Source organism: Colletotrichum scovillei, assembly GCF_011075155.1.
Source record: "Colletotrichum scovillei strain TJNH1 chromosome Unknown Contig00007, whole genome shotgun sequence".
NCBI lineage: Eukaryota > Fungi > Ascomycota > Sordariomycetes > Glomerellales > Glomerellaceae > Colletotrichum > Colletotrichum scovillei.
In genome coordinates this window covers 1,052,356-1,074,302 of record NW_023336265.1, presented here as the reverse complement: position 1 = coordinate 1,074,302, position 21,947 = coordinate 1,052,356, and the positions used below count along the sequence as shown (strand labels likewise).

Below are 21,947 nucleotides of genomic sequence, written 5' to 3'. Positions count from 1 at the left end.
CGATAGTAGAAGTTGCATCACCTACGTATGATATGCCACCATATGCCATACTTTGTGTGGGTCGGATGATAGGTAGAGTGAGTATTCTAGCATCGTGAAGTAGCCCGAGGTCCTGCTCCTTCCGTTGCTTGGTTCATTGTGGTTAGATGACTGTTTTGTTGACCAAAGCGAAGGATTAATCCCTTGCCGTTCAAGCGATCAAGTCACCTGTATGTACTTCGGTTGCTCTTCTCTGTGTGACACTTTACATGCCATGTGAGTCCCTCCTCACACGACTTATTGCCTCCAGCCTTCAATTCCAGACCGGCCTTGATATGTGAGGTCAAGAGTATGCCGATGCTACGGAACACATTAAGTCCGCCACCGAAAGCATCAGAATAGAACAGGATAGGTACCTGTGAAGTATCAACTTGAGATGCTTCCTTCGTGTGGTGTAAGTGAGCTGGCTGCTAGCAGAGCCTCAGACTTGAGTACCTCACAAGAAGTATCTTGGCGCTGGAAGCGTAGTCATGCTAGTCGCGAATAGCTTCAATGGCAAGAATATCTTTAGGCCATGCGAGCTCGGGAATTTGGATCACAATGGCAAAAAAGAGAAAAGAAAAACGACGCAAAGACACAGTCATAATACACCGGCGATATCAAGGTTCTGCGGAGCTTCAGCGACCAAAGTTTGCAATGAAGCACTCGCCTCTCGAAAGATATCAGGCCGATCGACGGCTCAGGATCGCCTCGGCTACGGATATAAACCCCTATCCTTTCCCGTTCGTTTGCCCGAATACAGCCGACAGCGCCAAGAGTTCTCGCATCGAAAGCAGCCACCCAAGCTTCAGCATGTCTCGTTGCAGCAGCATCAACAGCGATATGCCAATAATGCGCACAGCCAATGACACAGTCAAAGCTTTTCCGACCTACCAAAGATAGGCTACGGCGTACGTCTGTTCGAACAAATCCGATAGCACCATCGTCCAAAGTTCGATTGAGTTCGAGTCAAATTCGCGCTGAACCCTTTCTGGACCCTTTTTCTCGAGAAACGCTTCGTCCTTGGGATTCAGGTGAGTCTTGAGCGTGACAAGGTGGTTGACCAAACAGATAGGATAGCAAGGAAAATGTGTCTGGAAAAGGACCATCTGCTACAACATGTTTCTCGCCTTTTTTGTTTCCGCGCTCTACCTTAGATATGGGCGGATACGCAGCCCAGAAATACCGAGATAATCCGATAATTTGGAAACACGACGAGACGCTGGAGCTTAGCGTCGTCAGGCATCTCACGTCGCGTTACCTTAGTAGGCCAGCAACAGAATCGAAAAAGGCCGGCCACAGTTTTGGGTTTGAGCCGGACTCGAGGCCATCCGGCGGCTATCGACCGTGCTAAATCCTGGTTGTGGTGGTGTACGGGGTATTGCTTCCGTGATCGTTGGTGCTCTGGACTCTTGGGATAATGTGCCACGGATCGTGAACTCGTGGTCCATTGGCACATTAGAATGACCGTTTCTGGACGACGACGAAATTGGACGTGATGATAATCGGCGGCGCTTTCCCTTAAGGGAGAGTGAATTGCAAAAAAGGGATTGGGTTGGACTTTGGGGGGGATCCAAGGATGGGGAAACCTGGCAAAGGCAACGTCATGTTGCAATTTCCAGATCCCTAGGTGCATAGAGCCATCTTCTCATTTGCCCATTGCCCATTGTATCCGTACACGATGTACATTCTCGATTACGCTCTTTGCCGCGGCTAAGGAAGTACCTACAAGTATGTTTAAAAGTGATGCTTGTTGAGAAAAAGAGTTGACCTAGGCGAACGGGCGAATCAGCACCGGGACGCCACCTGAAACGGCGTCCGATGGTTCGTCAGATGGCCGAGCTGGTGGGGGGCCGAGAAAGACGAGAAAAAGGAAGGAGGGCCTTGTCGCCCTTCTTAGAGGCACAGAGATACGACAGAGACAGAGACAGAGACAGAGAGGTTCGCAGCCGATTGTACTGGAGAGTGGGATAGTGCACGTGAGTGGGACAATGGCTGGGGTGACTAAGAGAATCTCATCCAGACGATTGGCGGATGATGCACGTCTGGGTTGGCCGCTGCAAGGTACCCGATGGTGGCACTAGCTTTTTCGGGACTGGACGAACAGGGGCAGCCGTGGGGATCCACCTAAAAAGGAATGGGTCAACGCAATTGGCAGGAAGAAAAAACCTGTGCGACTCTAAGGTGAGGAAGGCGCACGTTGGAAATCTCCTGAAAAGAAAGATTGGCTGGCGCGCGCCACCTGTCTCATTTCCCAGGCGCAGATTTCCAGCCGTTGGTCTTTCCCCTTCTGGTCTCATCGCGACTTTTGTCGTTTCTCTCTCTCTTTTTCTGGGTACTGGAACTGGATTGTCTCTCCCTGCCAGTGTCTGACCTTGCCCCTCTAAATGCCCCCCGTCGACGCGACAAGCCTCCCTGCTGCTTCTCTACTTCTGGGGGCGGTCACGTTTGCCCGTTTCTTTCTCAAAGGCTCCAGGGCCTCCTCTCCCACTTTCCAGGGCCCCCGGCACCCTCGCTCGGTGGAATCGTGGAGGCATCGGAGAGGGACCGCTGCAACTGGAGTCTGTATTCGTACGAGTGGACGGACTTGTTGTTGTTGTTGTTGCTGTTGACACTTGACAGTGGCGGTCAGCGAGGCTGGGCTGAGGTCGTGAGAATATTGCCGTGTCACCAAGTTTGCGCTGAGAGAGAGAAGAAACTAAAAGTACGAAATACTTTGGGCGCATAAACGACCACCAGCTCATCCCCTTTTTCTTCTCATTGCCGTCCACTTGAGACGCCGCACGAGGGCCAGTGCCACCCTCTCCAAACACTTCCAAACAGGAGCAGGAGTCAACCTGGTGGGAACGAACAATGGCAAGCCGCTACACCACCAGTCCACCATAACCTCGTCCACTCTTCGCCCAACATGATCCATTGGGGGCTGCCGATGCTGGCTAGCATCGACACCCCCAGGCAACGGTCTGTTCACCGACCAAGCAAGCGACCGCCGACCACTGGCTGCTCTGGAAAGCCTCTGATCCGAATGGAAGCGCGCTCCCCTCCAAGCCGGGGTCATCGTGGCTGGCCCTGTCGGCCAAGCGACTCCAAGTGGTTGCTGTCCAGGCAAATGAAATTAAAAGGAGGATCCTTCCGAATCGGTGCTGAGCGCACTTGGGAACAACCATCAGCCATCATCTCTGTCTCCGTCTCTCTCTGTCTCTCGCCCAGTCCAGGTGTCCATCTGTTGGACTGACAGACCTGTTAGTGTCACCCGTAGTGTTGGTGTTGGTGTTAGTAACGCTTTCCCAATCCTAATCCCAGGCCAGGGCTGCCCCGTGCCACCCTTCGCCTGTCGCCGACTCATCCCCATGTCTTGCTGCCCCCCGTCTCGCGACTCAACTCCCAGTCTCTCCCACTCTTTCTCTCCACTTCATCTCCAGTCTTTTCGCCGTCCCTCGCTCTGCCTCTGTCTTTCTCCCGCAACGCTCTTTGCATCGTCGCTCGCTTTTTAGGTCAGGCTCCTCCAGCCCAGTCACTCTTTTACACCTCCTCGTCACGATCACACGTCCAGAGTACTCGTCTCTCTCTCTCTCTCTCTCGCTCCGTCGATACTCTCGTTGTTCGTCGTCGATTCACTCGTTCCGCGTCGACTTTGCGCTCACTCCCAACCCACAACCACCATTGAGTCTATTGTCCTTCGGAAATTTCGAGAAAAGACTCCAATCGACCGACTACCCGATCGAATCATTTTCAATCACCACTGAACCCCCCGGCAAATCCGCTATCGCAATGCATATCCGCTCACTCGCCTCTGTGGCCTTCGTGGCCTTCGCCGCCCAGGCTTTCGCGCAACAGCAGACCAAGATCTTCAAGCGCAGCATCACCGCCGGAAGAGATTTGGGTCTCATGCGCCGTGCCGACGACGGTTACCAGCCTGCCGACGAAGTCTGCAACAAGGGTGGTAACACCTGCGCTGAGGCTTGCGGAACCGGCTATGAGCAGTGCAAGTCCACCGACCAGGCCGTCCACTGCTTCAACCCGGCCGCCGGCGAGACTTGCTGCTCAACCACCACCGGAAGTGAGTTAATGTCCCGTATACTACCTGCAGACTGCATCATGAATACTAACACGTCCCAACAGACTCCTGCTTGTCATCTTTCTACTGCACCCACGGCAGCAACAGCGACACGACCTGCTGCCCCAACGGCATGAACCTCGCCGACTGCGCCGCAAAGCACGGCGTTAGCGGCCTCACCTCTGACCCACCCGTCGTCGCGAGCACTTCCGTTCCTCCCACCACCAGCAAGACCACCCCTCCCCCGACCACCAGCTCAACGCCGGCGCCGCCTACCACCACGTCTTCCGTCGTCGTCACCACTTCCAGCACTCCCGCCCCTTCGTCCACCCTCGCCCCCTCCACGTCTGCAGTGCCCAGCACTACCGAGGTGACCACCGAGGTCTCATCTACTTTTGTTCCCAGCGCCGGTACCAGCACAGCCTTCGCCTCCAGCAACGGCACCACCCTGGCCACGACATCGACTCGCTCCAGCGCGAGGAGTACCGTCCTCCCCTCGGCGGCGACCACCTCGGCATCCGCCCCCAATCAGAACGCCGGAAGCAGCAACGGGCCCGCCGGCATGGCGGTCCTCCTCGGTGCCGCCTTCGTCGCTGCGCTGCTCTAATTCTTTACGACTGGCCCATTTGGAAGCGTTGACCTGGCATTGACTCTAATATGCTGCCTCAAGCAATCTCATCTGTCAATACCAGCGTCAGTGTGCCATGTGTCACGAGTATAATGAAAACGAAAGCAGCTGGCGGAAGGAAGTCGATCCACGTGCTCTGTTGGGATGTTTAATGTTGGCCGGAACTTTTTGCTGATGCTTACGATTCCCCTGATCTACTCGAAATGTACGGAGCGGCTTGATGAACCTTTGATGTGTTTTTTTTGCGATGGTGTTTCTGGAGAGACGAAAGAAAAAGATGGATGGTTTGGAGATTTGTATTCGATCAGCGCTTTATATCCTGTTTTTGTGTTTTGTGAACAGCGTACCTTACTTTGCGCTGTTTACCCTGTACTTACGATTCCCCCTTTTTTTTCATTTTGGGCGAGCTTGGGAGACCTCATATAATATCCCGAGCTCGATGAAAGACCCAAAAAAGTATCATAAACCTTAATATCCTTCTGGGACAAGACAATAACATCACAACATTGCACGCAACGGGCTTGGCTTTCTATCTCTTGACTTGCTTATAAGTAGTAGTTTGAAGAGTGGCTGCGTAGAGTATTTACGCCGTGCCCTATGTAACCAAAAGCCCGTTGGTTACGGAGCAAAACTCGATGACCAAACCCCCCTTTTCAAACCGCGCTGTGTTGGAAGGAAGAGACCCGGCCGACGACTCAGGTCGTAGGAATCGTTGCCGGGGACGGCTGCGGCTGCGGCGCTGTTTGAGGTATTCGCTCGATCTCCCGTTCCGGTACCATCGGGTACGTCGCAAAACAGAGCCCGGGTGTGCCGCTCCCTGATAGCGAGGCCGGTCGAAGATTGAGGTAACGCCGCCGCCGGCTGGCCGGGTTGGTAGGGACCGGGGCCGAAGTTTCGGTACCGGAGCCGGAAGGTGGTGACTGAATTCTTCACCCGGCCGGGCCCCGGAAATTGAAATGACGGGGGAATGTGGAGTGCCGGCTTATATGTCCCTCCCTACTACCTTACCTTACCTTACAAAGACGCCTCCGCCCCCATTCCCCCGGATCCGTCGAGTGGTCGGCGCCTGTGTTCGGCCTTTGGGACCCTAAGAGACGGTACGCATGCAGCATGCAACGGCGTTCCAACGCAGGGGGTACCCGATGGGACATCTACCATCGATGTGGCTTTCCGATCAAAGGGCCGCCGTCTTTTGACGACTTCGGACTAGACCCTACGCAAATGAGCATCCGTGTTCTAGATACCATAGAAAAAAAAAATGCTTAGAAACCTATCACATCAATATTCAGAGATGTCGTCGGATACGGAGATGCAAAGTTCAAAGATAGTTGATAGTAGCGCCTGCTATCCCAAAACACTATGCGACCGGGTATCATGGTTGATGCTCTCTACAATGAAAAATTCCACCTCTTCCACCACCCCCTTCCTATAGCGCCTCGAGCTGGGCCTCTTCACAGACCTTCATTCCACGGCCGCCAGAATTGGTTCCTGAACGTCGGCATACACTTGACCATCGCTGGCGGCTCCTCTTGCCAATTGATCTTTGGTGGCTCTCCATTGTTCTCGTTAATGGTCCAGGCCGACGCAAACCCCCTCTCTTCTTTGATTTGTCGTCCGTCTTTCACATTATATGCCAAGCTGACGCTCGGCACGACGGCGATTTTGCCGTGACCCAACTTCCACAAATCCTTGCACAGCAGTGTTGGCTCGCCGGTATGGCACTCCCCTTGATATGACCTCCGGAAGTCAATCTGCTTCTTCAGGAAGGGCTCTCCAGTCACCGCAACGCCTCCGTTCCAGCACGCAAACACCTGCAGCGGCTTACGGCTGAGGTATCGATCCTGGGAGTACGGGTGGTTCCAAAACATGTTCGCCACGTCGCTCCATTGTTCTCCCTTGGGTGTTCTGTCGGGGATCGGCAAAAAGGTGTCGCCGTTGATGGCGCGAGAGATCCACGAATCGTAGAACGAGGGTTCTCCATTGTGCGGCGCAAATCGGAGGAAGTGGTAGTCCATCGCGCAAGTCATATCGGCTCCCTGCGTTTGCTTCTGGTATGCCAACTCTAAAATATCCTCGGTGCATGCAGCAACGTCGTTGAGGAAAATAATCGTCGCCTTCGGGTCGTAGGCATCCGCGTCTGCCATCATAGGTTCCAAGGCCAGATTCCTCAGCTTGGCGAGCTTGCCGATGCGGTCGCCACTGTGGGAATCAATGCTGCTCGTCTGTAGGTGATAGGAAACTCCCATCTGGTCGAGGTGTGATTTCAGGCGGTAGAGCGTCTCATATGTACCATCGGTGGAGATACCCTCAACAATGGAAAGGGCGCAGTTCTCCGGCCCAATGACGTTCATCGCTTCCAGAACAGCTCCTATCAACTGAGGCAGGAGATCTCTAACCTGTCGCAAGTCGAGAGCAAAGAAGTAGTGCCTCTTGTTCATATTCATGGTAGGCCGCAGGACTTCGTAGCGAGTGAGATTTGTCGCTGGGCAGTTGACAATGGGAAAGCCTCCGTTCTTAGGGTCTAGGATTGCCTGCACGTACTGACTTGCTTCGCCAAACTTGTCTGGCCGGCCTTCGTAGAGAGCTGGTTGGACCCAGTTTGGTGAAGAGTCGTTCATCCAGCTGCCGCCATATTCTGAACCCAAATTAGCACACCAGGGTAGCAAAAGGGCCATTGACTAAACTTACGTTCTGCTGTCCATGGAATTACGAAATATTGGACTAGGGGTTGGTGGAAGAGCAAGAAAAATCCTGTAATGAGGATGAAAACGATGATGGCGATGAAGGGCGTCCGAAGTCGCCTCGGGTTATGAAAGTTCGCAATCATTGTGTGTATGTACAGTGGTCGTTTGACGAAATCGCAATGTGCTGAATCAAGTTTGACTGGCTGACGTGCGGCGATGGCATGCGAGTCTTCTTCGAATATAGCAGCAACAGCAGCTTTGGCGAACGATGCCAAGGGAACTATGAGCGCGCGCCGACGAGAATGGGATCGAGCGAATATGCAGGTTGATGACTCTAATGCAGTAAAAGAGAAGATGCCAAGATCGGTAATCTGAGAAATGGATGGAGGTGGGAGGAGGGTGGCTAATAGTTCATATCAGGTCCCGGTGGGCAGGAGCACTGACGAAAGCTTAAAGCAAAGGCGATCTGGAAGGCGAGTCGAACTCGAAACCTCCCGACGGTTCGTTTCTTTCTGTTTCTTGATCGGAACTCTCGGCGACCCTGCAGGAAGAAGAAAAGGTTAAGGCATGAGGGCCAAAGAACAGAAAGGACTACTGTTGGGATTATAGAGTTCTGTGTGGTCGTGATCCAAGAGCAAGCAGCTCACATGGTCGGGACTGGCGAATGCAGCTGAAGCCTGTGAGAGACCAGCAGTTCCCGCCGAGCTTTGTTATAAAAGGTGTTTAGGAGAAGAGACGGAGCCCGAGCGATGCGAGGCGCAGCGATCCAAGAGTCGGGATCAACTAGGATCTTGGTTGGGAAAGGGGGAACGCAAAAGGCATCGAGCGGTAAGGAGAGAGAAGAGGTGAGATGGAGGTCAAAAGTAACATGAATGTCTTGATGCTGATGGGATGGGGGAGCATCTGCTTTAGTTTATGTTGGACAGCACGTACTCCTTGGCCCTTCAGGTGAGGTACCTTACCTTACGCACGCACAGAGAAAGAAGGCGGAGTCTTGACTCTGGAAACCTAATAATCAAGAAGGAAGAGAGACTCCTGGCTCCTCCTTGGGGCGGGCCAAGTGGTGTCCCTGGCTGTGTCTGGTATGTGTCAACTTGGCAGGATGCGCCTCACACCGCACACGTAGCTGCGGATACCTGTACCGTCTTGGGGCATCTGTAGCCAAAAGGGTACATCCCAAGGCAATAATGGGAAACTCAGACTGGGCTCGCCCTACCCGGATGCACATCGCACTATGTGACCCTCGAAAAGATCTCCACGAGCCAGGGCGGGTAAGGAGGGAACGGACCCAGTCCCGTCGTTGCAATTTGATAATAACCTGTCAAGTGCCCACATGCGAATCCTTCCATGGCACCATGCCAGGTACGGATACTCTGCCCACTTCATCTTTTTTCTCATGTTTCTTCTCTCCTGTCCGTGTAATTCTGCCCTTTCGTCTCACCGCAACGTATGGAATATGGCAATGCCTTTTTGTTACTCTGCGACACTTATGCTGCGCTGTGCCCTGTCACGGTCGTTGTTCAGAGGCCGGAGTTATGTGGCAGGAATGCGTTCTCTGTGAAGGCACGGCGAGTACTCCGTACACACGGTTCCTGAGTGAGAGTTCCACGCCCCGTCACGGCTTGTTTCACCCTCTGCCTCTCTCTTGCTCGCAGCCTGAGTACCTTACAGTTTACCTTAGTCCAGACACCTCATCAAACAAACAATGAGAACAATCGACGGCATTCACGACGGGATGTTGCGATCTGCAGATTGGTTCTGAAGACAACATCATCATGGCTGCTGTTCCAGAAGTTAGAACCCCCATCTCTGAGGTGCAAACAACTCCTAGTGTAACCCTAGATGACCAAAGTTAGCCAACCAAGAAAGCTAACTAGCTCATTGTGGCTTACCCTGCTTTCTGGAGTCGCCCGGTCTAGCGGCAACAACGCCCGGCCAAGCCCCTAAGACACGCATCGGCCCCCGGAAAGGTACAAACGTCAATTTGGAGTTTGGACAGTGCCATTACAATTCAGTATATGCAGTAATTACGGCTACCACGGGCTACGGCTACCGGTGGGAGTACCGAGTATACTGCGTACGAACTCTCTCAGCTGTTTCGCTCGTGCTCTTGACACATCCGCAAACAAGATGCGCGACGAGGTCTCAGACACGCTGCGCATACAAACTCAACCCAATCAAACATCGGATCACCAAGAGGCACTGGTCCAGTCAAACACAATTGTTTCCGTCCGTCTGTGCCTTTTCTCAAGGGCCAAACCTGGACTTCTCTCTCCGCCGATGCAGCAGTGCGTCAACAATGCACCCTCCTGTTCAATGTTATACATTTGACTTCTTCCCGGGATCGTCTACGGCTCATGGTGCCGATCCTCCCGCCCACAATCTCCCGAGGTTGCAGCTGCAAGTTTTTGCAGAGGATTGCAAGCAGCTTTTCTCCTTCTTGGGGCCTCCAAGCTACTGATCCTATCCAGTAAGAAGAAGAAAAATGCTGCAGCCTGGCACAGGTAGCCGGCAAGTGTCATGACATTCCTTGTCATACAACCACAATATCTTCTCTCCATACCGCCTAACCCTTGTCTCCAGTCTGCCGAACAATCAGGCGGCATTAACCAGCCATCGACGCGACACCGATCGGCTTTCGTCCACGCTTTTTCTGACGAACTCGCATTCATGTCGAGTTTCCCAGCAAAACCATTGGCCGGCTTGGCTTGTCCTGCTGAAACTAGCCGTCTTCGACAGTCGAGAGTGAGGACGGGCCTCACCTCAAACCCCTTCGACGGCCTAGGCAGCGGGGCAGTCCTACTTCAATGAAAATAGTCGAGGGTTGGTTGACGTGAAGGCAACGCCCCAATTTCGCCGCGGCCGCCATCCCGACCCGACTGGACGGGCCGGCGCAGCGGCAATCAATCGACCAACATGTCCGAAAATAGCGCTGTTCTGTCTGTATTGGCTCTCTAGCAAAAATTTTGTACCTTTACTGGCCTATGCGTTTCACGCTGTGAATACGCAACGGCCTCATCTTCGAAAACTCTCTAAAAGTCTTCACAGGTGTTGTATTGCGGTCGGACTGTTTTTAAGACTCGTCGAGTCTTCGGCTTTCAGCATCGTCAGATTGGAAAGCCAGATACATCATGCGAGTGAAGCTAAAGAAACCTGAACTGGATCGAGACACTAGGCAATTGTACCTACTCGACGCGCGGATTCCGGAACCCCCACATGTACGACGAACTACACGTATACCGGGCGGATCAAGCCTGACTCGCCAATCCAATTGACTGGTCCAGTATTCTTCTGCCTTGGACACGGGTTTCTAGTGTATTGGTATTCGGTACCAATGCGCCATATTCCTACGCAATCATATTTCATTGCAATTTCCTGAGTAGCTGGGACTTTGGGCAACGTCCTAGATCTTGGCCGAGCCATGGTGGGCCTAGGCAGTTTGTTCCTCTCTACAGACTGAGCAGCTTCGTCACCCGCTTCGCAACGCTTTCCTCGAATTCGGTCACGCCGTTCTGTAGGCGCGTCATGTTCCCCTGTCTCAACTTGTACACAAGCCGTCGTCTGGGTACCCCCTTTTCATCTTCATCCTCTTCGCTGTCAGAGTCCTCGACGAGACCCTCAACTGCTCCGCGCATGAACCACCGATCGTGACTGACGAGCACCACTGCGCCCTCCCAGTCTCTGAGTGCTTCACGCATGGCAGTTACAGTCTCGTAGTCGAGATGAGTGGTAACTTCATCAAGGATGAGACAATGTGGCCTCCGCCATAAGAGGCGTGCGAGCTCGCATCGCACAAGCTGCCCTCCTGATAGCTTCCCAAGAGGTACATCGGAAGCAATGCGGCCAGGCAGACCGAGACTGCCCAGAACGCCACGGACTTGCCCCTCATCCAACTCCCCGGCTACTTCCTCTATGAGCATCGATAACGCCGTCAATGAAGGATCGCCTTGGCCCTTCTCTTGCAGAACATCGACGGCATGCTGCGAGTAGTATCCCAGCTTCAGCCGTGGGTGCGTTGTCACTGTTCCTGACGTGGGCTTCGTCTCGTCGACTAGAAGTTTGACCAAAGTCGACTTCCCGGCACCGTTCAACCCGAGGATGCCAATCCGATCACCCATGTGAACAGACAGGTTGATATCCTGCAACACTGTTGGCGCCGCCAGCTTCGTCTTGACCCTAGTCGGATAACGGAATGTCGCATTCTCTACCGATATGAGAGGCCCCGGGAATCGGAGATCTAGAGGTTCCGGCAAGACGAAGCTTACGGGCCGTTCATCTTGGGGGACGTCTATGTCCTCGCGGGCTGTCAAGTGAAAGCCAACAAGGTCGCGATTCAGCTTGAAGCGGCCGCCTTTAGCACTGACTGTGAGGCCCCATCGATCGTCGAGCTTCTTTTGGCGGGACTTGGCCTGCCGCAGCTTGTTCTGGTCGTCGTTGGCCTTGCCTGCCTTGATGTTGTTAGAGATGCTCTGCTGGATATGAGCTTTTTGTTTGTCTTGGGCATCCTTCATCTTCGTCAACCAGAGCTTCCGCTCCGACTGCGACGCCTCGTATGTCGGAAGGTCACCGTGGAAGTACGTCAGCCCCTTCTCCTTCAGGATAAGGAGATCGCTGCAAATGGTTATAAAGTCTCTGTCGTGCGACACGAGGATGAGCGTTGGTGCGTCGTCCGTGTCTTGTAGAGATCCTAGATACCGCTGCAGCCAGATGATGCCAAGAAGGTCGAGGAAGTTCGTCGGCTCATCCAGGATGAGGATGTCAGTCTCCTGAAGCAGCGATATGCAGAGCGCCGTCCGCATCCGCCACCCGCCAGATAGGCTGGCGACGGGTTTTGACATGTATGCCTCGGAGAACCCTAGGCCGGTCAGGATGCGCTTGGCTTTGGACTCCGTCTCGGCTACTTTGGACGGCTCGACTTGCAGTTGGAGATCTGCGAGCATCTCTAATGCCTCTTGCGTCTCATTCTTGATGATTTCGGCCGATATCTCATCTTGCGGTTGATTGACCCTGGCTTTTGGTTTAGTATCACCCACGAAATTGGACATCAAATGAGCCAACAAACGTACAGTGACTGAGACTCGGCAACCTTTTTCTCAAAAGCCTTCAAGGCCTTGCGTGCTACCAGGCCGCGGTCTCCGCTGCGCAACCTTGCATTCTTGTCGACTTGGAAGAGATGCTTTTGGTTTCTCTCATGACGGAGAGCGCGAATGGCGCGTACGGGGCCGAGGGAGTCCGCGCTATTGATGCCATCGGACAGAGCTACACATGTTAATTCTGGGCCGACGGGGAAGATACAAAGGCTATGTCAGGCACACCTCTGATTTCCTGTTCGACATCTGACCGCGCAGTCGCCTGTTCGATAACGTGTTCCAACACAGTACGGCTGCCTTGGACGGAGCTATCCGCTGGAGAAGTCGAGTCGTTGTCTTCTGGGCGCACGTCCGAGTCGGTATCACTGATGCTCGTTTGCTGGAGAAGAGATATCCGAGTCGCCTCGGGTATGCCGGGGATTAACTTCTCAGCAATGGCTTTGAGAAGCGCTTGAACGTCGTGTCAATCATTCGGAGTTCAAGAGTTTGGTCTCGAGGCCTCTTTCGGTCTGTACTGACTCGATTTGCCTGAACCATTTCTTCCGACGAGAGCGTATCGTTGGCCGGCCTTCAGACGCAGCTTGGCGTCGACCAGGATCTCGGTCCCCTCGCTCCGGGCTTTGGACTTGCCCTTGGCACCGCCACTACCACTACCAACGGGTTTGCGAGCCGAGGTGACGGTGATGTTGAGGCCATCAATGTCTAGCTATGGTAGACTTTCTGTCAGCTGGTCTGCAAGCTTACTTTGGGTAAGTGATGGAAAAATTACTTCTCGATAATCTGCTGTCTGGATGTTGAAGCGCGTCTGTTTGCTGGTGCAGAGGATCGTGGCCACGGACTCGGACGCCATCGACGTCATTGCTGTGACCTTTTTTTCCGTCCTCGGGTCGGACAGTTGATTGAACTCAAATAAAGCAAGGACTGATTGCGAAGGGATGGAAAATCAAAGCGAAGACCGCCAAACAAAGATGATTGAATTCGATGCCGTGCCTCGAATTTGAGGTGCTTGGGGCATTCTTCACATTATATTTTGGTTCTTGTTCGGTTCTCTGGCCTGTGCCAAGACTACCTAATTAAGGTGCTTATCCTATCGGTGCTCGCATCTGCTTCCCAAGCATCTCACAGATTGAAATAGCATGGTGTGGGAGGATAAGTTCGTCCAACTCAGTGGCGTTGTACCTTTTCGCTGCAAACCTGAAGGAACTGCGCGGTACGTACCTTCACCTCGGACCTGGAGTCGCGGTTCAGTTGAGTTGGCCTGGCTTCCCAGCTTGCGTTGGTGTGTTCTCAATCACCCCTCCGCACAGGGTGACTCACGCCGAACACTGGACGGAGCCCTTTTGAGACGCCTGGTCGGATCTGCGGGGGGTCCACTCCCCCCAAAAAGGAGGGGAGAGCGGTATCCGTACGGATAGCCAAGTCTGCGGAGTGGTCCGCCCTCCTCCCTTCCCTCCCCCGGTTACGGTTTTCGGCCGCGTCACGACCGGCCGGGGTGACTCAACCGCCGGGACTGGACCGACTCGCAACCCCCCTTTTCTATGCCGACCTTGACTCGGTTCCGAGAGAGGTGAGCCGGCAACCACTGATGAAAAATCTTTGTAAACTGTCCCACACAATCGCCCCTTCACAACAACGGAAGCGACGCCAAAAACGCCCTCGTCTCCCTCGCATACTCCGACTCCTCATCGGCAATCTCATGAATCTTCAACTCCTTCCTCGCCCACTTCCTCGCCGCCCCAAACTTGCCCGACCTCGACGCCGCGTACGAAGCATACTTGTACGCTTTACCCAGGTAATCCACCAACCCGACCTCCTCAACGAGCTTCACGAGCCGCTCCGCGTCGGGCAACACGTCCCCGCCAAACGCATCGCTCCCGAGTTCCCGCTCGATAAGCCCCATCAGCCTCTTCATCTCGATCCTCTCGCCGTCGTCGTCCCGCGCCTCGCACGCGGCACAGTCGCACGTGAACCCCCACTGCGCAAGCCTCGCCCGCCGGCCGTCCGTATCCTGCACCAGCGGCGCGTACGTGATCGTCACCTCCTCGCCCGGCGCGATGTCCCGCCCCGCCCAAATCACCCTCCGCCCGCCGACCGAGGCGGACCCGGCGTTGGGGCGGCACGCGTGGTTGAGTTTGGCGATGTGCGGGAAGATGCCGATCTCGCCCGAGTTCATGGTGAAGCCGTTTGTGCGGAAGACGAGGGCTTCCCTGCTGATGCCGGCGTCTGCGCCCCGCGGGTCGCGGTGTGCCGGGCAGGAGAGGTAGGCTGTGCGGCTGGAGGCGTTGAGTTGGGCGAAGGCTTCGTCGACGAGGGCTGCGATGGCGGCGAAGGCGAAGCCTTGGCCTGGGGTGAGGGCGCCTGGGTTTATTGTGAAGAGCGGGGTTTCGTCTATGATTACGGTGCCGCGGGGGATGGGGGCGAGGGCGAAGATGCCGAGGCCTTTTCCTGGGGAGGGGCGGACTTGCCAGAGGCCGGATGGTGATTTGAGATCTGGGTGTTGAGTTAGTGATGAGTTGGTGTGAGTGAGAGTGAGATGAGGCGAGTTTATGAGTGAGGTGATGTTATGAGATGAAGCGAAGTGAGGTGAGGTCATGAGTGAAGTGAGGTTATGAGTGAGGTAAGGTGAACGGTGATGTGATGTGGTGATGTGACATATAAAGAAGGACCTACTTGTTCCATAACGAATCCGCGCTTCTTCCGAGTCGCCAAGTCCCTCAGGTACAACGCCCTCATCAACAAGGGGTTCGTCTGCCGTGTCGAGGACGCCGTCCTGAGATGTGTCGTTCTTCTTAATGGTGCCCTGCAACGATGCAAAAGTCAACGGGTTCGAGGCGCATATGCGATCCCGAAGCTGCTGTTGCTGCGCGTCATTGTTGTCTGTCGCTGCCAGGCCGGTGTCAAAGGCGCTGATGTCGTCGTGCCCGCCGTCGCATGCGAGTGCGCCGGCTGCGATTGATAGCCACACGGCGATATTGGACGATCTCATGGTTTGGGACTGTTGATTTGAATTTCTTCGACAAGTGCTTCGGTGGGGGAGGGGATGAACACGCGCACGCCACGCCGAAGTTCAGATGAAAGGGGCTTGAATGTGTAGATGATTGTATTTCGTGGTGTTTTGGTGTTTTGGCCCTTTTTTTCTCGGTATGGAGCAGTAATCTGTACTCACGGCCAATTCGCGCCGTGCTGTGCGTCTGACATTTCTGTTCCCTCCAATTGGGGGTTGACGTTACGGGGACAAGAGCAGAGAAGTCGAAACGGATCTGCCGTCGCAGGATCGTGTCAATGCCAGGTTCGTGGCGTTCAAGGGGCCGTTGCTGAAACAAGCAGCGCTGGCTGAATAATTCCTTTCCCCTGCCCCCCTCTGTTTCTTCAATTGCAGAACAAAATGAAAATGCAGAATATGCTGTCGGATATTACTGAATGCATTCCCATTTCAATTGCGAGTTCTTGTCGTTTGATAATGGGATGGAAATCGAGTTCTAGATATAGAAAAAAAGGCCTTCCTAGCCTTGTGGTTGAGGGGACGCTGTCAGGGGCATCAGTTGTTTCACCTGTCAGGCCAGGACTAACGAGGGGCTTATCTGACTTTCAGTCTCCTTCTGCCCCTACTTCAGCGATACGAAGCCAAGAAACCAAACTGTATGCTGGCCATCCAGTCTTTGAAAATCTCGTTGAGCCTTCTAGACGGCGGGCGTGGATTGAAGTAAGGTCATAGCAGTTCTTTCACTGGTCGCAACACTCTATAATATCACCGAAAGGCATGTGAATAGAAGGGCGAAGCGCGCCTCGAGTTATTGCACTTGCACATGATGTTATTGAGGGTCCAGATCCAGTTGTACATGCGACTTGGGTCGAACACATTGTAGGCTCTCGAAAAGGCGGAGGCGGGATCGGGTGGTCGGCCGGGCTCCGGCGCCTTTTCCGCCGCTGGGCAGACCCCACTCCCCGGAATCCGGAGCCGCAATTGTGACCGCCAGGGCTAGAGGTGCGTCCGCCGCAGGCCATGCGTCAAGAGTTCTGACGCTTACCCAAGAAGATCGCCTATGGTTCTGTGCAATTTAATGTCCTCCGATAAAAGCAAGCAAGCTCCATTATCTGTGAACGATAGGAGAATGGTACGTGGAGTCGCCTCCTAAGTAAGTATTTTAGATAGAGTTCCTGAGTTTGTCCCTGCTTTTGATGTTACCGCTCAAACGTGAGAATATGAGGCACATATCATGCGTAATGGCCAGCGAATGGCTGCACAACCACCTACGAGATGTCTCCCACGTCTTTGAAACTATCAGCGTTGTTCTACTGGAAATAGTGTCTGGTGTTGTAGTGATGTTCGAAGTTCTTGCCATTGTACATCCCATATGAAACCCACTGCTTCCAAGTACATAGGGGGGGACCTTCTGGACCAAGCAAAAGATAAAGCCATTGGTTCTCCGAGTCTGGAGCTGCGGTGTATCAATCTACCTGATGACTCGCTTTACCTGGTGTATTCTGTGCAGAAGGTAGGAGGTTATGGATGATTGCGTGGCTCATCACAAACCGCTGGCAGAGAGTTTGTTTGCGCGAGGAGATAGCCATCGTTCGTTCTCTCTATTTCCATGAAACCTATACCCTCAACTGCTATCGTTCGAGCTTTTCTGCTGCTCATACCTTATGCTCATCGAGGCCTTTTCAGGCTAGCCAGAAATCTGGACCAGACGCCTCTTCAGTCTTGTGGCAATCTCCGTTGAAACTATAGGCCTGACTCCGGTAGATTTCAATAGAGACCGGAGAAAGGGCCCATGGCCTTACATCCTCAAGGTTGACAGACATACCCGCACCGCTGGTTAATCTCCAGTCAAGGTTTCTAGCAGCCTTGTTTGTTCCAAACGAAGGCCATGGCTCTCAACCTTGATGCCGAATTTCTGGTGCAACGGGCCGCCTAGGATCATGCACACACGGTAAAATAAACCTCCTTTGGCATCCATCAATCCCACCAGGTTGAGCCTTAGGTTGAGCATGTTAGGGCACGACGAGTCGGAATAGACTCGCAAATGCAGACACCGTGACGGCCTCGATCTTCCAGAAACCTATAAGATCTGGCTTTTTCCCCCTTGTGATTTCTCTTCTCTATTCATCCTCCATCCATCTTACATACCACTCTCATCACTGCATCTTGTCAAGAAGTCAACCCAACCACTCACATACAACTACCCAACCAACTTACAACCCAACTACACACACAAGTAACCCGACTTCAATCGTCAAGATGCAGTTCTCTACTTCCCTCATCGTTCTCGCTGCCGCCGTCTTCTTCGGCACTGACGCTGCTCCTGCTGGCAACGTCCGCCGAGACCCACCTGTCGTCAGTGAAGGCATCCCCAACCTCGTCAAGTATGTTGGCGCCGGCGAGAAAGACAAGGCCTTCATCCCAGAGGGTGCCGGTGTGATCAACACAGACAAGGCTGTCCCTGTACAGTATGTCCCCAAGGCCAAACCAGTTCCCCCCATCACCAAAGAGGGCAACGGCAAGGTCGACACAAACGTCCCCACCATCAAAGAGGGCGACGGCAAGGCCAACAACACAGACATCGCAACCCCCGAAGCCCCCGACTCCTCAGTCGACGACTTCATCCAGCACGGGGGCGCACTCTGCCAGCACCAGGAGCTGAAACACCGCGTCCTCCACGCCTACTCGCTCAAGGCCTATTCGGGAGTCGACGATGTCCCCAAGGTCTGCGGTGATCTCTGGCAAGAGCTCAGAAGCTTCGGTGGCTGCTTCGCCGCCTCGGACGCTTCCTGCCGCGCGGGCACCGACAAGGGTGAACTGATCTGGCACTTCGTCGCCTCCACCTTCTGCAACATTGGCATGGTCCAGTCCGCCTGGTGGGAGGCTACCCACAACAAATATGGCGCCGTCGAGTGTAAGGATGTGGAGCAGTTGGGCTTCCGTTAAGGGGCACACACACACCTCAGGCTGAACAATGGAGCTCGTGTCTCTTGCAGCCTGGGAGAGGTGTTGGGTTATGGGGAAGAAACCTTGGCGAATTGGCGCCTTCTCGGGCTGACAATGGAGCATATGACTCTTGCTGCCTTCGGAGACTTGGGGGATGTGAAAAGGACATTGATGTCTAAGGACCTTGGGAGTTAAGATACCCTGGCATACTGGCTTAGGCTTTCGGCGTTGTGGAATTGTGTATGGGTGTCTCTCTACTTTGGGGGCGACAGTAATAGGATGTCCTTGAGCCTTTGGGCCTTGGTGGGCGATACCATACACATCAGTTCGGTTTCAGCAGAATGAAATCGTGTGTGGCTAGTATCTCATTCTTGTGGGCAGGCAAACAAACAGTCTGCGGCGTTGACAGGAAAAGTTCGACGCGACACATAGGATAGACAATACTGGAGTAGTAGTGTAGAACAACCACAATAGTTCCAATACACTTCACCCATACAGAATACTTGAGTTGAATAGTGGTCGTTATTCCTGTGACATGAATAATCTTCGACATTGATACACCTAGAACACAGTCTGACACATCAGCAGGATACTTCATCTCACTCTCACACAGGCTGGATCAACGGGTTGGGCGAGTGCTGAAGGTCTCCCGTCACTGCCATACATGCGGAAATAGCACTCAAAACGTCGTATGGGCATATTCTGATTGGACGTAAGCATACTCGTGTGAAATACTCATGTGGGGAAAAGGAATACTCATGCGGCATACTCACGGAATATTCAGCCAGAACACCTATGCGGAAGGCCTCATATACCCCCTCCACCCCGTTTCCGTCACCAGCACAGCAGGCGCCCTCTAGGTCGGGGGTCAGGTCAAACTGTGGCGTGGGTGGTGGAATGGTTCATGGTCAACAATCAATTTACACGCCAACCAGCCTACTCGACGACAGGCTCAGCGCATACGAGCACCCGAGTTCGAATCCCAGCATGAGCGCCAGAGATGTAGCCCCCAGTTCAGCACCCGGGGTGAACTCTTTGCCTGGGCTGGCGAGGAATTATGCCAGCTCATTTTTGTTTACTAACATATTCGCAGTGTTAACGATCTTTCTCCCACAGCATCAAATAAAGCACGGGGTTATGTAAAACTCTCCCTAAAGGCCCAGGAACCAGATGCCTTCATTTCTCAAAGGGTAAGATACTTAGCATTTCTATTGGTCCCCAGAGATATATCCTCGCACCGTAAAGCTCTCCCAGGCTCCAAGATCTTTCATCTCGATCGCCTCCGACGAAGCAATACCCTACTATCTAGGGTTTGAGATCCGCGATACCTTTGTAAAGTCAACGTATGACAGACACTAAACAGCATTCCTAAGGGATTTATTGCCTTCAACTGCCTAGAATCTTCGGGGCATTCCGCGAGACCTTCGCGTTCTGCGTCAGGCTTTTTTCGAACACCGATTAGAAACCCTCTGTTGTTTACCCGTCTACGGATAACGTGATGGGATTCAGCGCCCTTATCGAGATCTTGGTCTAGCTGCTGGATTGACTTGCCTTGCATCAAATGGGGACCTGCCCGCCATTTCGGACTTATCGCACATTGCCACCTGTTTCCGATCTGAAGCTGACATCGCCTAAATTGGTGCAAGTATTGCATTATGATAGCCCTAGGTTTCGAATAACGAGTGACTAATTCAATGAGAATAGACGGGCAGCCCAAAGCCGTGATACCCACCCCTGGGTGTAGAAATTTCTTGATAACACAATGACAGTTTTCATTTCAGCCAAGCATAATTTGCTTCTCTGGGTTACAGAGGCAATCGAACCGACTCTGCTATAAACTAAACTCGAGATGGCGGATGAGTTGGCGGACTTTTATTTAAGCTTTTTGACTAAGCTTAGACGGAGCTCAACGGTCTAAACCACCAATCTAAGATGACAAATTTACCCACGAGTATATGCTGCATAACGGTAACGTTGATCAGTTTTCACTAACTGACGAGATTCGAGACGAGAAGAATGGAGAATCTCGCGATGGATGTAAAGATCGTGGCACACATCTCAGGATGTAGTATATAAGCCAAGATGAATCGCTCGAAATACAGCTTCCTCTGTGATTCATTCAGTCCAACTTACATCCCACTCTAGCATCTTAATCACTTCAACATCTCATCATCCAAAATGGCCCCTCAAGTGACCAACGTCGGCTTCATAGGCCTGTCCTCCCGACCGTACGTCCCCTAGCAGCCACATTTCTCATTCCTTTGAAACTCACAGACACTAACAACAAAGTAGTGAATGGTCCTGGGCCGTCGCCGCCCACCTCCCCTACTTCGCCCACTCCAAACACTACAACCTCGCAGCCCTCCAAAACAGCTCCAAAGAAACAGCCCAGAAGGCAATCCGTCTCCACAATCTTCCGCAAGACACCAAAGCCTACGGCGACATCAACGCCCTCGTCTCCGACCCCGACATCGACCTCGTAGCCGTAACCATAAAAGTCCACCTCCACGCCGCCGCCGTCGAAGCCGCCATCCGCGCCGGGAAACGCGCCGTCTTCTGCGAGTGGCCCCTGGCGCGGAACAGCATCGAGGCAGAGCGCCTGACGTCCCTGGCTAGAGAAAAGGGAGTCAGGACCTTGGTGGGATTACAAGGGCGTCAGGATCCCGCTACCCTCAAAGCCAAGGAGCTCGTGGAGCGCGGGGCGCTGGGGGAGATCTTGCAGACGACGATGCTGTTCACGAGCCCTTGGTTCGGGGCTGCCATGCCCGAGGCGGCGGTGTACGGCGCCGACGTCGAGAATGGCGCGAATCTGGTGTCCATCTCGGCGGGCCACGCGCTGGACGCGCTGTGTTTCGTGTTGGGGGAGTTGAGGGGGGTTCAGGCTACGTTGGCGAATAATCGGCCACGGGTGGCCGTTACTGACAACGAGGGGAAGCCCAAGGGCGAGGAGATTGAGAAGACGGCGCATGATCACCTCTCTGTGATTGGGAGGCTTCCCGGCGGAGGTGTGGCGACGGCGGTTTGCCAGGGCGGTATGAGCCAGGTTGACAAGAATTTCTTTTGGGAGGTTACGGGGACAAAGGGGACGCTTCTGATTGAGGGCCCGATGGGGAATATCCAGGGGTTCCCGCCGACGATGAAGTTTGTCAAGGCTGAGCCGGGTGCCGTGCTGGAGGCTATTGAGGTGGACGAGGTAAAGGGGTTCTCGGATAACACGGGTAAGGCGTGGGAGGCGTTTGCGGGGGAAGCTGGGGAGGCGCCGGATTTTGACGTTGCTTTGATTAGGCATCGTATGTTGGATGCTATCTATAAGAGCAGTGAGCTTGGTACGAGGGAGGAGTACTGGTGATTATCCAGGCTATTTTGGGCGTATCTGCCAATCTTTGGAACCGGTTCAAGTAGAGTGCGAATGTTGACTGTTATTGCAACAATGGTCGAGATAGTTCAGGAAGAATTCGCAGCCTTCTCTGCGAATCAAGGTGGTTTGTTTAGTCAAAGCTCAGCTGAAGATGAAGTCGAAGAAGTTGGCTCGTGAAACCAA

The 21,947-nt window shown here is 53.6% G+C and overlaps 6 protein-coding genes across 6 annotated transcripts; 3 read left to right on the top strand and 3 right to left on the bottom strand.

The window, feature by feature from the left end:
* The first annotated feature begins 3,192 nt into the window (after positions 1 to 3,192).
* HER10_EVM0011776 (uncharacterized protein) lies at positions 3,193 to 5,217 on the top strand. The gene is made up of 2 exons (XM_035481197.1): positions 3,193 to 4,078; positions 4,141 to 5,217. The coding sequence occupies exons 1-2, from the start codon at positions 3,790 to 3,792 to the stop codon at positions 4,680 to 4,682; spliced, it is 831 nt and encodes a 276-aa protein (XP_035331879.1). The 5' UTR covers positions 3,193 to 3,789; the 3' UTR covers positions 4,683 to 5,217.
* Positions 5,218 to 6,091: 874 nt separating this feature from the next.
* On the bottom strand, positions 6,092 to 8,244 carry HER10_EVM0005188 (alpha-1,3-mannosyltransferase CMT1). Its single transcript, XM_035474811.1, has 2 exons — positions 7,392 to 8,244; positions 6,092 to 7,338 (listed from the first exon to the last, which is right to left on the bottom strand). The coding sequence occupies exons 1-2, from the start codon at positions 7,528 to 7,530 to the stop codon at positions 6,155 to 6,157; spliced, it is 1,323 nt and encodes a 440-aa protein (XP_035331460.1). The 5' UTR covers positions 7,531 to 8,244; the 3' UTR covers positions 6,092 to 6,154.
* A 2,592-nt stretch (positions 8,245 to 10,836) lies between these two features.
* On the bottom strand, positions 10,837 to 13,336 carry HER10_EVM0011613 (ABC transporter; the record flags this gene model as incomplete). Its single annotated transcript, XM_035481041.1, has 5 exons — positions 10,837 to 12,394; positions 12,454 to 12,646; positions 12,703 to 12,927; positions 12,997 to 13,183; positions 13,247 to 13,336. 5 exons carry the CDS (start codon positions 13,334 to 13,336, stop codon positions 10,837 to 10,839), a joined length of 2,253 nt encoding a protein of 750 aa, XP_035331867.1.
* Positions 13,337 to 14,101: 765 nt separating this feature from the next.
* Positions 14,102 to 15,463, bottom strand: HER10_EVM0011440 (ABC transporter; the record flags this gene model as incomplete). Its single annotated transcript, XM_035480873.1, has 2 exons — positions 14,102 to 14,967; positions 15,148 to 15,463. 2 exons carry the CDS (start codon positions 15,461 to 15,463, stop codon positions 14,102 to 14,104), a joined length of 1,182 nt encoding a protein of 393 aa, XP_035331851.1.
* A 2,256-nt stretch (positions 15,464 to 17,719) lies between these two features.
* Positions 17,720 to 18,406, top strand: HER10_EVM0000019 (uncharacterized protein; the record flags this gene model as incomplete). The annotated part of the gene is made up of 1 exon (XM_035469817.1): positions 17,720 to 18,406. The coding sequence occupies one exon, from the start codon at positions 17,720 to 17,722 to the stop codon at positions 18,404 to 18,406; it is 687 nt and encodes a 228-aa protein (XP_035331116.1).
* Positions 18,407 to 20,584: 2,178 nt separating this feature from the next.
* On the top strand, positions 20,585 to 21,755 carry HER10_EVM0002594 (uncharacterized protein; the record flags this gene model as incomplete). The annotated part of the gene is made up of 2 exons (XM_035472300.1): positions 20,585 to 20,634; positions 20,699 to 21,755. 2 exons carry the CDS (start codon positions 20,585 to 20,587, stop codon positions 21,753 to 21,755), a joined length of 1,107 nt encoding a protein of 368 aa, XP_035331290.1.
* Positions 21,756 to 21,947: the final 192 nt, after the last annotated feature.

What these genes read in the sequence shown, in the direction of transcription:
- HER10_EVM0005188 (XM_035474811.1), bottom strand. Translation starts at nt 7,530, where the DNA reads ATGATTGCGAACTTTCATAACCCGAGGCGACTTCGGACGCCCTTCATC. An exon ending in AATTCCATGGACAGCAGAAC is followed by an intron (nt 7,339 to 7,391) that starts GTAAGTTTAGTC and finishes ATTTGGGTTCAG; the next exon opens with AATATGGCGGCAGCTGGATG.
- HER10_EVM0011776 (XM_035481197.1), top strand. Translation starts at nt 3,790, where the DNA reads ATGCATATCCGCTCACTCGCCTCTGTGGCCTTCGTGGCCTTCGCCGCC. An exon ending in CTGCTCAACCACCACCGGAA is followed by an intron (nt 4,079 to 4,140) that starts GTGAGTTAATGT and finishes ACGTCCCAACAG; the next exon opens with ACTCCTGCTTGTCATCTTTC.